Source organism: Cnephaeus nilssonii (assembly GCF_951640355.1).
Source record: "Cnephaeus nilssonii genome assembly, chromosome: 14".
Lineage (NCBI taxonomy): Eukaryota > Metazoa > Chordata > Mammalia > Chiroptera > Vespertilionidae > Cnephaeus > Cnephaeus nilssonii.
This window is the reverse complement of record NC_137085.1, coordinates 3,029,325-3,041,512: the sequence shown is the minus strand read 5'-3', so window position 1 is coordinate 3,041,512 and position 12,188 is coordinate 3,029,325. Positions and strand designations below refer to the sequence as shown.

Sequence of the window (12,188 nt, the reverse complement as noted above, 5' to 3'; positions counted from 1 at the left end):
TCGGGGGTCATGGCCCTTCTGAGAATCCGTGTGCTTTTCCTAGAACGATGAGCACTCACACACGTATGCACACACAGGCATACCTGCACATGGACATGTATACACATGCACACATGCACACATACATGTACGTGTGTACAGCACAGAATTGCACACACACGCAGGGCTCCCCAGCTCAACCCAAGCTCACCTGTGGGCCCCTCCGGCCCCTCCGGCCCCTCCGGAGCTCAGGAAAATCCCTGTTTTGTCTTCTCGTAGCTGATTGGCCCCATTATTGTCTGAGGATTTGCTCTTATTCTTTTAATTAATTAATTTTTGTGCTACTCCTCACCCGAGGATATTCTTCCATTGGTGTTTAGAGAGAGTGGAGGGGGTGGGGAGAGAAACATCGACGTGAGAGAGACACATCGATTGGGTGACTTCCTCCAGGTGCCCTCATGGGGCCAGGGATGGAGCCCGCAACCGTGGTGCATGCCCTTGACCGGAATCGAACCTGGGACCCTTCATTCCAAGCACCAACGCTCTATCCACTGAGCCACACCGGCCAGGGCAGTCAGGGTTTCCTTGATGCCACGCCTTCCTCTTCCTCCTCCGACCAGCACCAGCTTCCATTTATTGAGTGCCTACTGTATACCAAGCCCTGGACCTAACCAGCTCATTGAACCCTCACGGGTGTTAACACATGTGGTAGATCCCATCGTTATACCCACTTGAATGTGAGGAACCCGAGGTTCAGAGAGGCTAAGCCACTTGCCCCAAGGCACACAGCTTCTAAGTAGAGGAGCCTGGCACCAGCATCCCAGGCTCCCCGGCCCAGCCCCCTCCTAACCAGGCTGCAGGTGACACTCTGAGTGTCTCAGAAAACGCCCGACAGACAGGCTGTTGTGTGTGTGTGTGTGTGTGTGTGTGCGCGCGCGCACGTGCATGCGCACACGCGTGGCCGTTTGTGCTGGGTGAGCATACTTCCTCCCGCACGTCCTGCAGCAGGAGGGCGGGCGGGAAGGGGTGCCGCTGGCTTCGCCGCCCCCGCTGCCCTTGGGGACACTGCTGGGCCACTTCTCTCCCGTCCATCTGGCCACGTGTCTGCTCCCACGTAGCAGCTGCAGGGAAGGCCGCTGTGCCTGGGGGAACCTGATCGGCTTTTCTGGGGAAGGAGGGGGAGGGGGAACACACCAACAGTGGACAATAATGGACCTAAAGATAGAACGGAGCGAGCGGCGGGAGGGAGGGAGGGAGGGGCGGCGTCTGCCTGGCACGGGCAGGCCCCCTCCCCCTTGGGGCCCCAGGGGTGTAGCTGCCACTCAGCCTAGGGTCAGGCCTGGGAACCAGGAGGGTAGGGAAGGGCTGGGGCGCCAGGTGCCACCCAAGATGGAGACTGTCCCGTCGCAGGCCCTCGAGGCCGGGGACCTTGCTGCCCCTGGAGTCCCCCAGGAAGCCGTAGTCAGCTCGATGCCCAGGACCGGACCTGTCCCTGGGGGTCCGTGTGGTTGGCCCGGGGCGCCCCCAGGTGAGTCTCACGTGAGAACTCTGTACGGGGTGTCTCCTTAGGAGGAAAGGGGTTGATTGTGTGGCTGTCTTCCTTCGGGGACCTGGGCCAGCCTTCTTGAAGGCCCCACGCCCAGAAGGCAGCTGGGACTAGTGCTCAGTGAGGGGTGCTCAGTGGGCTGCACAGCGGAGCCCCCAAGGCTGGGCTTCGGCATCTATTAGGCTCCCGGGCCTGAGAGCCGCCTGCGGTCTTCCTGGGAAGCACCAGCCCCTCCCAGCCTGCAGCGTGTTGTTGCTCTGAAATCTGAAGACCCGAGGGGAGGGTTTGCGCTCGGAACCCTCCCTTCCTCTGAGCGGGGGGCGCTCCATCCTCAGGCACTCACTCCTCAGGCACTCCATCCTGGCGCTGGCTCCTGGGGGCCATGGGGCCTGGCTCCCTCTGTCCCCAGATTCCTAACCTCTTCCTGGAAGGAGGCTGGCTGGCCCGGGGCCGGCCTTCCTGCAGCTGCTAAATGTCAAGTCTGCCGCTGCCCCAGGCCTCTCCCCCGGCCTGGTCTCCTGTGCCCCCGCCCGCCCGGCTGCTGGCCTTGCCAAAGCACGAACCCCTGTCTCCCTGTAGCTTATTGCGTGTCTGGCCTGGCCCTCTGTGTGGTCCCTGGACGTAGGGACTCCTCCTCACAGCGTGGCCAGTCCTCTCCACCTGTCCACTCCCGCCCTCCTGGCCTCCTGAGCTTGCCTGCTGAGAGCTCACCTCCCCCAGGGAGCCCTCCGGAACATCCCCGCCAGTTCCCCCCAGGTTCCCCCGTCATCCCTGCCATTCCCAGGCCCAGCATGAATGACGTCTCAGGTGGTCCCAGCAGAACGGTCAACACTCCCACGCGGGTCCAAGTGCCGGGTCACTGAGGGGTGCCTGGGGGTGGCGGGCAGCGGGTGGACAGAGGCAAAGGGAGTCAAGCTTCAGCCTCACCCCCTCTTGGACCCTCCCCTTCCAGGGGTGTCAGTCCTGGGCCTCCTTCAGGACCCAGGAGACCCCATTGTTCTGGGGGGGGGGCGCGGCTCTGCACAGGCCCAGGGGCCTGGGGATCGGCAGCCGCCCTGAGTGCTCCGGCCAGAGCCCAGGGGCCCCTCTGCCCTGCCCCCGCCCGCCCCACCTCCACCCCAGCATTCAAACCCTGCGAGCGCGGCGTCTTTCCTCCCTGATAAAATATTTATGTCAGCAGAGCGGGCCTCCTTGGGAAGCCGCCTGTGCCTCGCGGACGCTTCGCACAAGCTTTTAAAGAGCAGGGCGCCTTCCCCTCGCTAAGCAGTTTCTAAGTCCTGAATCAATAATGCGCTTGGCTGGGCCTCCAGGACCCGCTTCCTTCCCCTCTGCGCCCTGCCCCCGCCCTGCCCCAGTTTCTCTTTCTTTCGCTCCCCCTTCCTTCGTTCTTCCCTCTCTCTTTATTGCCTTTTTAAAAACAATATGTTTTTATTGACTTCAGAGAGGAAGGGAGAGGGAGAGAGAGATAGAAGCATCGATGATGAGAGAGAATCATGGATCGGCTGCCTCCTGCACGCCCCGCACTGGGGATCGAGCCACAACCCGGGCCTGTGCCCTGACCAGGAATCAAACCGTGACCTCCTGGTTCAGAGGTCGACGCACAACCACTGCGGCAAATGGAAGCGTTGAGCTGTTTGGATGGGGAGCCTCGAGGGGTGGAGGTGGGCAGGGTGGGCAGGAAGGGGGAGCAGAGACGGGGGGGGGGGGGGGGGGGGGAGGCGGGCAGCTGTGCACAGGCCGGCTCCTGGGTGGACAGGGTGAGGCTGTGAGGTGGGAGGCGCCAGGAGGAGGAGCTCAGGCTGCCCTCTGGCCCTGGGGGAGGAGCAGGGGGCTCCTGGCTGGGGAGGAGGAGGGGAGGGCTCCCCTTTTTCTGACCAATTAGAAGTGTGTACAGCACACCCAGAGAGAACAGGCCAACGGGGAAAGGAAGGAGCTTAGAGCAAAGAAAAAACTGGGGTGAACCAGACTCTATTACCAAACTCCCGGAGGACGAGCAGTCCGCGTGCCCGGTTTTTGTGGTGATGAGTTCCCCGACGGGGGAGGGGGAGGGGGGGGATGGAGAGGGAGTCACTCCTTCTCCAAGGCATCTGGTTAGTGACGTGGCACAGGTGAGGGGCTGGGGTGGAGCCCCCTGGGGGAGGGGCGCAGGGACCAGCCAGGAATGCGTTTCAGCCCCAGCCATTCCTAGAAACCGGCTGTGGGGAGAGGCCACGTCCCCTCTTCCCTTTTTAAGAATAAAACCTGGGTTCCTGGAGAGTCGCCTTCTCTCTCCAGAGCCTGGGCTGGACCCAGCCGCCCCTCCGATGCTCGGCTGCAGGGGAGGAGCCAGGCAGGCAGTGCTTGGCATCCGCGCCCTTGACCCTGACCTTGCTTCCCAGCGAGCCCTCCCCTGGACAGCTCTGCCCTCTCCCGCCCCCCCCCCCCCCAAAATTCGAAGGGCGTGGGGAAGGCTGGCTGGCTCCTCTGTTGGGGAAGCCAGAGTTGGGGCTGCTCCCAGCTCCCCCCCCAGTCACTGCACAGTCCTCCCCGGTGGTGCCAGGCAGGCGCCCACCCTCGGGCCAGCAGAGCAGTGGACTCAGTGGGGCGAGCTGGGAAGGGCGCCGAGTGGGCGCTCAGCAGACCCTCCCCGATCCCCTGGTGGAGGCCCTCGCTCAGCACCCACTGTGTGCACACCGCTGTGGGGCGGGACAAGGGTGGCCTGGCTCCTGCTGTCCTAGGGTCCAGTCTCAGACAGAAGCTTCTGGAAGGAGGTCCCCTGGGCTCCCCCACAATGTGGAGACCGGGGGCAGAGTGGAGATTTCATTGCCTTCCACTGCAGCCAGGTCAGACGGGGTGGCGAGGCCGCCTGAGATTCTGGGTCTGAGCCGGCCTTTGCCCGGAGATGCCCGAGGTGGCGGGTCGGGGTCGGGGTCGGGGTCGGGGTCGGGGGTGGGCTGGGGCCGAGCGCGGCTGCCAGAGGCTCTCACTAGGTTGGAGGGGAGGCCCAGGAAGACGCCTGGCCCTGGTCCTGGCCCTTCCCCGCCTGAGTGACGGCTGGGCTGGGAAGGCACAGCTCCAAAGAGCGACAGAATCCCGAACATCAGAGCCGCTCCGCTCCCCGGCCGCTGTGGCTCCGGCTCCGGCTCCGCCCTGAAATGCCCGCGGGTCAGTTTCCGCTGATTCACAGCGAGGAGGGGTGACCTTGCGGCTGTCGCTTCTGCTCGAACTGGGAAGAGAAGCCGGTGGGGTGGGCAGGAGAGGGAGTTAGAGGCAGCGAGCAGGAATCAATGAAACTGGGGAGGGGGGAGGGGGGGGCGGAGAGAAGGAGAAGGGGAAGGGGAAGGGGAAGGGAGGGGGGAGAGGCAGAGACAGAGCCACAGAGCCGGGCAGGGCATCTCAGATTAGAATCCCCTCCCAAGAGAATCTCCATTCCGTTTAGCTAATCATTTATTCCCACGGCAACTTTTCTTACCATAAGCAGGAGGTCGTTTGTCGGGGAGAATTCCCCGGCCCCCGGCTGCTCTGCGCTGGGGGGGGCGGGGGGGAGGATGTATCTCTGTTCCCCTCTCCCAAGTGGCCTGGGGACTGAGGTACTTAGACTTTGGGATGTCCCTGTCAGAGCTCCATATTTCACGAATGGGGAAACTGAGGCACGGAGTGGGCACAGCCCAGCCCAGGGTCACACCTGGGGTTAGGGACAGCCTCCCACACCCTAACTCCAGGGCCGTGGGTCAGGCGCTCGCGGGTCTGCAGGCCGCCCAGGCCCCAAGCGTTCCCCAAACGCGGAGCGTCCTGCCCGGCGGAAGGGCACCCAGCACCGGCCTTGTCGTCCTCCCTCCCCCTTTGCTCCTGCTGCGCCTGCTCAGTATGGGGAGCTGGGCGCCCAGCCTCCCCCTCCGTGTCCCCCATCTGGGCGATGGCGCCCTCCCAGGGCGCTCCCCCGCGGATGCCTCCAGCCCCAGCGGAGGCTGCAGGGCCGAGGTTCCAGACGAAGGTCGAAGGTCGCTGCCAAGGTCTCCCTGGGCGGCCCGGGCCTGGCGGCAGCGTTCTGAGCTGTGGGCGTCTCAGGAGCGTGGCACGGGGCCGGGGGGGGGGGGCGGGGGGGTGTATTCCTCTTCCCCAGACGTCACAGGACGGTGACCCCTCCCCCGGCTCCGCAGTTAGGAGGCCGGAGGGCCAAGCAGCCAGACCTCCTGGGACAGTGGCTTTCCGGCTCCATCGACTGTTGTGCCCGCAGCTTGCCTGCTGTGTTTGCAGCCTGGCCTCCCCCCCCCCCCCCCCCCCCGCAGCCTTTGCTCAGGAAACACCGCAGGAGCTGCTGAAGACCCTCGCCGGTGGGAGAAGCCGGTGCGTGGTTTCTCCGCAGCACTGCCCGCCCAGGCGTCTCCTGCTTCTTGTCCACGTGGGAGACTTGTTCCCGGCCCGGTCTCGGGGGCTGGCGTCCAGGCTGGCTGCCCCGACCCCCCAGGCCCTGCCCTGCCCCTCGCCTGCCTGCAGAGACGGGGAGCGCAGGTGGGAGGGCTTGGATTCCCTATTTCCATGGTCCGCAGCGTCCTGAGGAGGTGAGGGGCCGGCTCTGCTCAGCCCCCTCCAGGGCAGGGGCTCGCTGTGGGCGCCTGGGGCTGCCGGGAGGAGGCAGCGGCCTGACAGGCTCGGCGGGCCCTGGCACGTGGTTGCCACTCAGTGACGCCATGGTCGTTGTGTCCTTCCCAGCCAGCAGCCCACGTGTGAAGCTGCTGTTCATCATCGCCACCAACAGGGACTTTCTAGGCCAGTGATGGCGAACCTATGACACGCGTGTCAGCACTGACACGCGTAGCCATTTCTGATGACACGCGGCCGCTGAGGCAGCCACATGCCAAGGATGAAACATTTGCTGCTCCTGAGGATGAAACATTTGCGAAATAATGTTTTTTCCTCAAAGGGACACACCACCCGAGTTGTGCTCAGTTTTTTGGCGAAGTTTGACACACCAAGCTCAAAAGGTTGCCCATCACTGCTCTAGGCACGTCAGACACATCCTCTCGCAGGTATTGGACGAGAGAGGGAGACTCAGAGAGGTAGAGCAGCGGTCCCAACATCACACAGCTCCAGGGACAGTGCTGAGAACGAGCCCAGGGCTTTCGGATCCAAAAGCCATTTCCCTACCTGCTCCGGGCTCCGGCGGGGAGGTGGGGCGTGTGGCCCCCTGAGCGGGCGTGGAACGTGTGGCGTGGCGTTTTCCCGGAGACGGTCCCGGGCTCTCCATCGGGAGCAGGGCGTGTATTTTTATCGGCTCGTGAACTGTCTAAAGAAACGGTCGCTGCTTCCGGTATCCAAGGTTGGCTCCGGGGCCGTTCTGAAAGGCGAGAGGTGTGCCTCGAGCTTCCGGAACCTTCTCCCGTGGTGGCCACTTCTGTGCACGGGTTGCTTCCTCATGCAATCTGACCGCACAGGGAAGTGGAGGCGCTGGCCTCCAGCCTGGCCTCTCGCGGTGCTGTCCGCAGCTGTCAGCTGGAGGCGGGTGCGGGGAGGCCCTGGCCAACCCCGGCTGCTCCCGGAGTCCTCCCGGCTCAGCGCTGCCAACCCCTCGGCCGGCGCCACGCTCCGCGCCTAAATGGTTAAGTGGAAGCCCGAGATCTCGGAGCCCGAGGGCGGAGGAAGGAAGAAACAAAGCGGGAGGGAGAGTGGCGCTGGCGACGGCTTGGGATTTATTTGTTGTGCTCGCTGCTGGTGAGGCGCTCCGCAGCCGGCGCGGGCGGAGACGGGCTGATTCATTAGTTTCTGACCATCTGCTTCCCGGGCTGGGATCGGGGCGGGGGGCCAGCAGACCCCGCAGGTGAGGGCAGTGAGGCCGGCAGCCAGGTCGGAGCCCCTGTCCTCGGCCAGAACCGGCTGTGTCAGTCTTCTCGGTGACAGACAGGCCTGGGAGGCTGGGGTCGGGGAGGGACCCCGTGTCCCCCCGTGGGGACCACCAGGAGGCTGGGCCGGGTGAGGGGCGGGAAGGCACGGGACAAAGAAGGACCAAGGTAAATAGAGGAGGTGTGGGGACTCCCAGAGCTGGGGTTGACAAGAATCATATCAACATTCAATATGAGATTTATGAATATTAATCGACTAATTATATTAACTAAGTCGTGTAACAACAATCTAAATAATAAAAGCCCAGTGACCGTGATGGCGGAATGACCAGAATGACCGGTCGCTATGATGCGCACTGACCACCAGGGGCAGATGCTCATCGCAGGAGCTGCCCCCTGGGTCAGTGCGCTCCCACAGGGGGAGCGCCGCTCAGCCCGAAGCCGGGCTCACTGCTGGCGAGTGCAGCGGTGGTGGGAGCCTGTCTTGCCTCCGCGGCAGCGCTAAGGAGCAGCGAGCCAAGTGGTAAGGAGCGAGCAGGTGGGCAGGTAGGAGTGAGGGGTCCCGGATTGTGAGAGGGCGCAGGCCAGGCTGAGGGACTCTCACCCTGCCACACACACACACACACACACACACACACACACACACACGAATTCCGTGCATCAGGCCTCTGGTAATAACTAGAATGTAGGGAGCAGTTACTGAGGTCCAGGCCACTGCCCCGTCCCAGGCAAGCACTCTCACACCCTCACGATGGATGAGGAGGGAACTGGCTTTAGAGATGGCGTCAAGCAAGGGGGCCTTCCTGGCGAGGGAATCTCCTGAGAACCGGGAGGCGGGAGAGTGGCTGTGGGGACACGGCTCAGAGGTGAGGGGACAGAGCCGCCAGGGAGAAGGCACGCCTTCAGTGCCATGTGGACAAGAGCTTTCCAGGCGGACAAGGAAAGAGGCCGGACAGACGGACGGCTCCCGGTGACGGTGTGGTGAAGGCACGGTTCAGCCCGCCCCTCTGAGCCGTTCCTCCCGCCCTGACCTCTGGCTCCCCTGGGACAGGTGTGTCGTTGCCTGCTGGGGCCTGGGGGCTCCAACAACAGACTCACTTTCTCAGGTTCTGGGGCTTCAAGTCCAAGGTCAAGGTTGGTTTGACCCTCGAAGACGAGGGTTGGTTTCTCCTGAGGCCTCTTCTCGGCTTGAGGATGACGGAGCTTCTCTGGGCACACGCGCCCTGTGTCCCTGTGTCCACAGCTCCCCTCTTACGAGGACCCCGCCTGACGGGGCCACCCTGACCACCTCCGCATGACTCCGCCCCTCCTTAAAGGCCCGGCTCCAACACGGCCCCACTGGAGGAGCTGGGGTTAGGCTCCGACACGTGGATGTGAGGGGCCGCTAGCCCGAACGAGGAGCCAGGGCAGAGGGAGAAGGCGGCCTGGGGCCGGGGGAGAAGACAGTGCTGGCTGCGGGGAGGGGCGGGGGACGCTGACTCGGTTGCAAACCATGTCCTCGGCCCCCGATGTCCGGGCATGAACTCTGGGCAGCTGCCCTCTGCTCTCCGCCCTGAACGGCACAGCGGAGCCCGGTCCGCCTCTGGGCTCAGCCCGCGGTGGGCTGGCCACGCGCCTGGGGAGGGGCTGTCCCCACGCAGGCCTGCCTCCCCTGGCCCAGCGGAAACCTTGTCTCTGCAGGCCACGGAGCACCCCTAGGGGGCCTCTCGCCCCCCCCCCCATACAGGGTGACGCCTCAGGGTCCCCCAGCTGGAGCCCGAGGGAGCTCCACTCCAGGGAGGTGTCCCATGAGGTCACCAGCATGTCGGGACACCCTGAGACTGCCCAGGACAGGAGCCACAGAACCTCAGAAAACAGCCCACGCACAAGGAGGCCGGGGCCAGCCCCCTGCCCGGGGCCTCAGTTTCCCCTGTGCCCACTGAGGGGTTGGACTCAGGAGGGAACCCCTTCAGCCCCGAAGTCTGTGGGTCCCGTGAGTCCCAGGGCTGGAGGGTGGGTGGGCAGTGCAGCCTGAGGGGGGACCAGGGACAGAGCTATTTTGGTCAAGCGCGCTTGGTGGGAGCTGCCTCGTGAGCCCAGGCCAGCCCGCCCCCGAGGAGTCTGGGCCCAGGGACTGGTCCTCCCCTCGAGGGGTCACAGGTGAGGTCTGAGGCTGTGGTGGGGGTGAGCGCTCAGCCCCTCGGGAGACGGCGCCCCACTCTCCCCCCTCCCCCCTGCCCGGGGCTGGATGGCTCGCTCTAGAGTGAGCAGCTTTATCTCAGCTCCAAGCCGTTTGTCACTGCGCACATGGGAGACCTGAAATATTCATCAAAGAAGCCGCAAGGGGTCCGGGCGCGGTGCGGGCCTGGTGACAGGCTTGGCTTTTAATGAATAGATTTTGGCGTTTAGAGCTGTTGAGCTGGACAGCGGAGAGCAGAGGGCTCCTCGGATGCCGCTTCCCACCCGCACCGCCCCTCACCCCGCCCGGCGTTAGCGGGGGCGTCTGTTACAACGGATGAACCCACAATGCGTGCCTATTAACTGACGTCCGCAGTTCACAACGGGGTCCCCGGGTGTGGGTGTGACAAATGCCCGATGTCATGGATCCACCGTGACAGCCCATACGGTCGCTCAAACTCGCCCGTCCCCCCCCCCTCCCGGCTTGTCCCGCCGCCCCTGGGCAGCCTGTGCTGGTGGCATTTCAGGCTCCGCGTGCGCTCACAGGGCCTCCAGATCTCCAGATGCGCTCACACAGCCGGCCAGATGCGGGGATGGATCTGAGCTGCCATGGAGGGGAGCCCCGCTGGGCGGGGAGCAGGCTGCCAGCCCCCCCACCCCCACCCCCACCCCCCGGGGAGGGAGGACTGTAAGCCAGAGGGGCCGTACCCTGCATTGCTCACCAGTGCCCCCCACTGGGCCTGCCCGGCACGTGCCAAGGACCTAGAACTGACTTGCCACAAAGATGCACCCGCTTGAGGGGAACCCTAACACTCGGCACCCCCAGGTGCCCAGCTTCCGCATGAGGCGGACACACGGGCTGTGCCAGGGACAGGCGCGCCCGCCACGCTCTGCGCCAACAGACGGGTGTGGCTCCCGCTCCCCCCGCGGGGCCTGGGCAGGGCCGCCCCCTCCTGAGGCCAGGCTGCCTCACCGGAGCGTGAGGATAAGCGCCCGTTCTGCGTGGAGGTGGGAGGTGGGGTGCAGCCGGAGAGAAGGGAGTTGACTTTGTACATGAGATCGAGGGCCTGGCGCTGAGTTCAACCAACGTTTGCGGTGAGTGGGCCCCCCCCCCCACTCCGCGCCTGGTGCAGCCCCGGTGGTAAGTTTAAGGGTCAGGAAGACACCTCGGTGAGGAAGCGCTTAAAGAGGAGCTTTGCAGGCAGACGGGGGCGGAGGGCAGGTCCCGGGGAGGCAGTGCCGTCCGCAGAGGCTCAGAGGTGCGGGCAGTGGGCTTGCAGGCCGGGCGGCTGGATGGGCGGCGCCCAGCAGGTCGGGACAGGGCTCCGGGCACCGGGGTCTGTGGGTGGAAGAGTTAGACCTTCGTCCCTCCGGGCAGTGGGAGCCACGCCCACCTCTCTGACGGTCTCCACTTAGAGTCGGAGCGAGCGTGCTTCCCGGGCTGCCTCGATGTCACGGCCTCTACGAGCTTCGGGGAAATGGGCACGAATGACCGGCCCAGGGGGTGCTTCCTGGCGCCTGAACACAGGCCCTGGGACAGAACACGGGCCCTGGGACAGAACACGGGCCCTGTGACCTCTGGCCGATGCCTGGGCACGCGGCGGGGGCCGGGCTGGGCAGAGGCGCCCGGGGCCCCGCAGGCAGCAGCGCCCACCGTGCCTCCCCTGTCCCCGCAGGAGAACCCCTACCTGTGCAGCAACGAGTGCGACGCCTCCAACCCCGACCTGGCCCACCCGCCGCGGCTCATGCTCGACCGGGAGGACGAGGGGCTGGCCACGTACTGGCAGAGCGTCACGTGGAGCCGCTACCCGAGCCCGCTGGAGGCCAACATCACGCTGTCGTGGAACAAGAGCGTGGAGCTGACGGACGACGTGGTGGTGACCTTCGAGTACGGCCGGCCCACCGTCATGGTCCTGGAGAAGTCCCTGGACAACGGGCGCACGTGGCAGCCCTGGCAGTTCTACGCCGAGGACTGCGCCGAGGCCTTCGGCATGCCCGCCCGCCGGGCCCGCGACCTGGCGGCCTCGGGCGCCCACCGCGTGCTGTGCACCGAGGAGTACTCGCGCTGGGCCGGCTCCAAGAAGGAGAAGCACGTGCGCTTCGAGGTGCGGGACCGCTTCGCCATCTTCGCCGGCCCCGGCCTGCGCAACATGGACAACCTGTACGCGCGGCTGGAGAGCGCCAAGGGCCTCAAGGACTTCTTCACGCTCACCGACCTGCGCCTGCGGCTGCTGCGGCCCGCGCTGGGCGGCACCTACGTGCAGCGCGAGAACCTCTACAAGTACTTCTACGCCATCTCCAACGTCGAGGTCATCGGCAGGTGAGGCCGCGGGGGCGGGGGGGGGGGGGTGCCGGGGCGTGACCTGGCTCCTGGGGTGCCACCTGGTGCCGGGATGTTACCGCCAGGGGCTCCTCCCCGGAGGGTGGGGGGGCGGGGGTGACAGGCGTCCTCCGTTGAGCCCAGGCTGCCGCTGCCCACGGACCTGGGCGTCTGGGGAGGCTGAGAGGAGCGGGCAGTGCCGGCCGGGCTTGGGCCAAAGCCCAGTGCGTGGGGGGTGTGGGGGGAGCGGGGTGCTCCATTACTGTCCAGTGATGATTCAGGGACAGGGCGCCTGTGTCTGGGGGTCCCAAGACCACCTTCAGACGCCATGATTTGCTAGAAGGACCCCCAGACCCTAGCAGAGCTG

At 65.2% G+C, this 12,188-nt stretch overlaps 1 protein-coding gene across 3 annotated transcripts in view; it reads left to right on the top strand.

The window, feature by feature from the left end:
- The window catches only part of NTNG2 (netrin G2), a 49,742-nt gene that overhangs the window by 17,276 nt on the left and 20,278 nt on the right, over positions 1-12,188 (top strand). For all 3 annotated transcript variants that reach the window (XM_079791231.1, XM_079791233.1, XM_079791232.1), the window contains one exon: positions 11,178-11,821. In XM_079791231.1, coding sequence (XP_079647357.1) covers positions 11,178-11,821 — 644 coding nt within the window. The remainder of the gene's footprint in view (positions 1-11,177; positions 11,822-12,188) is intronic.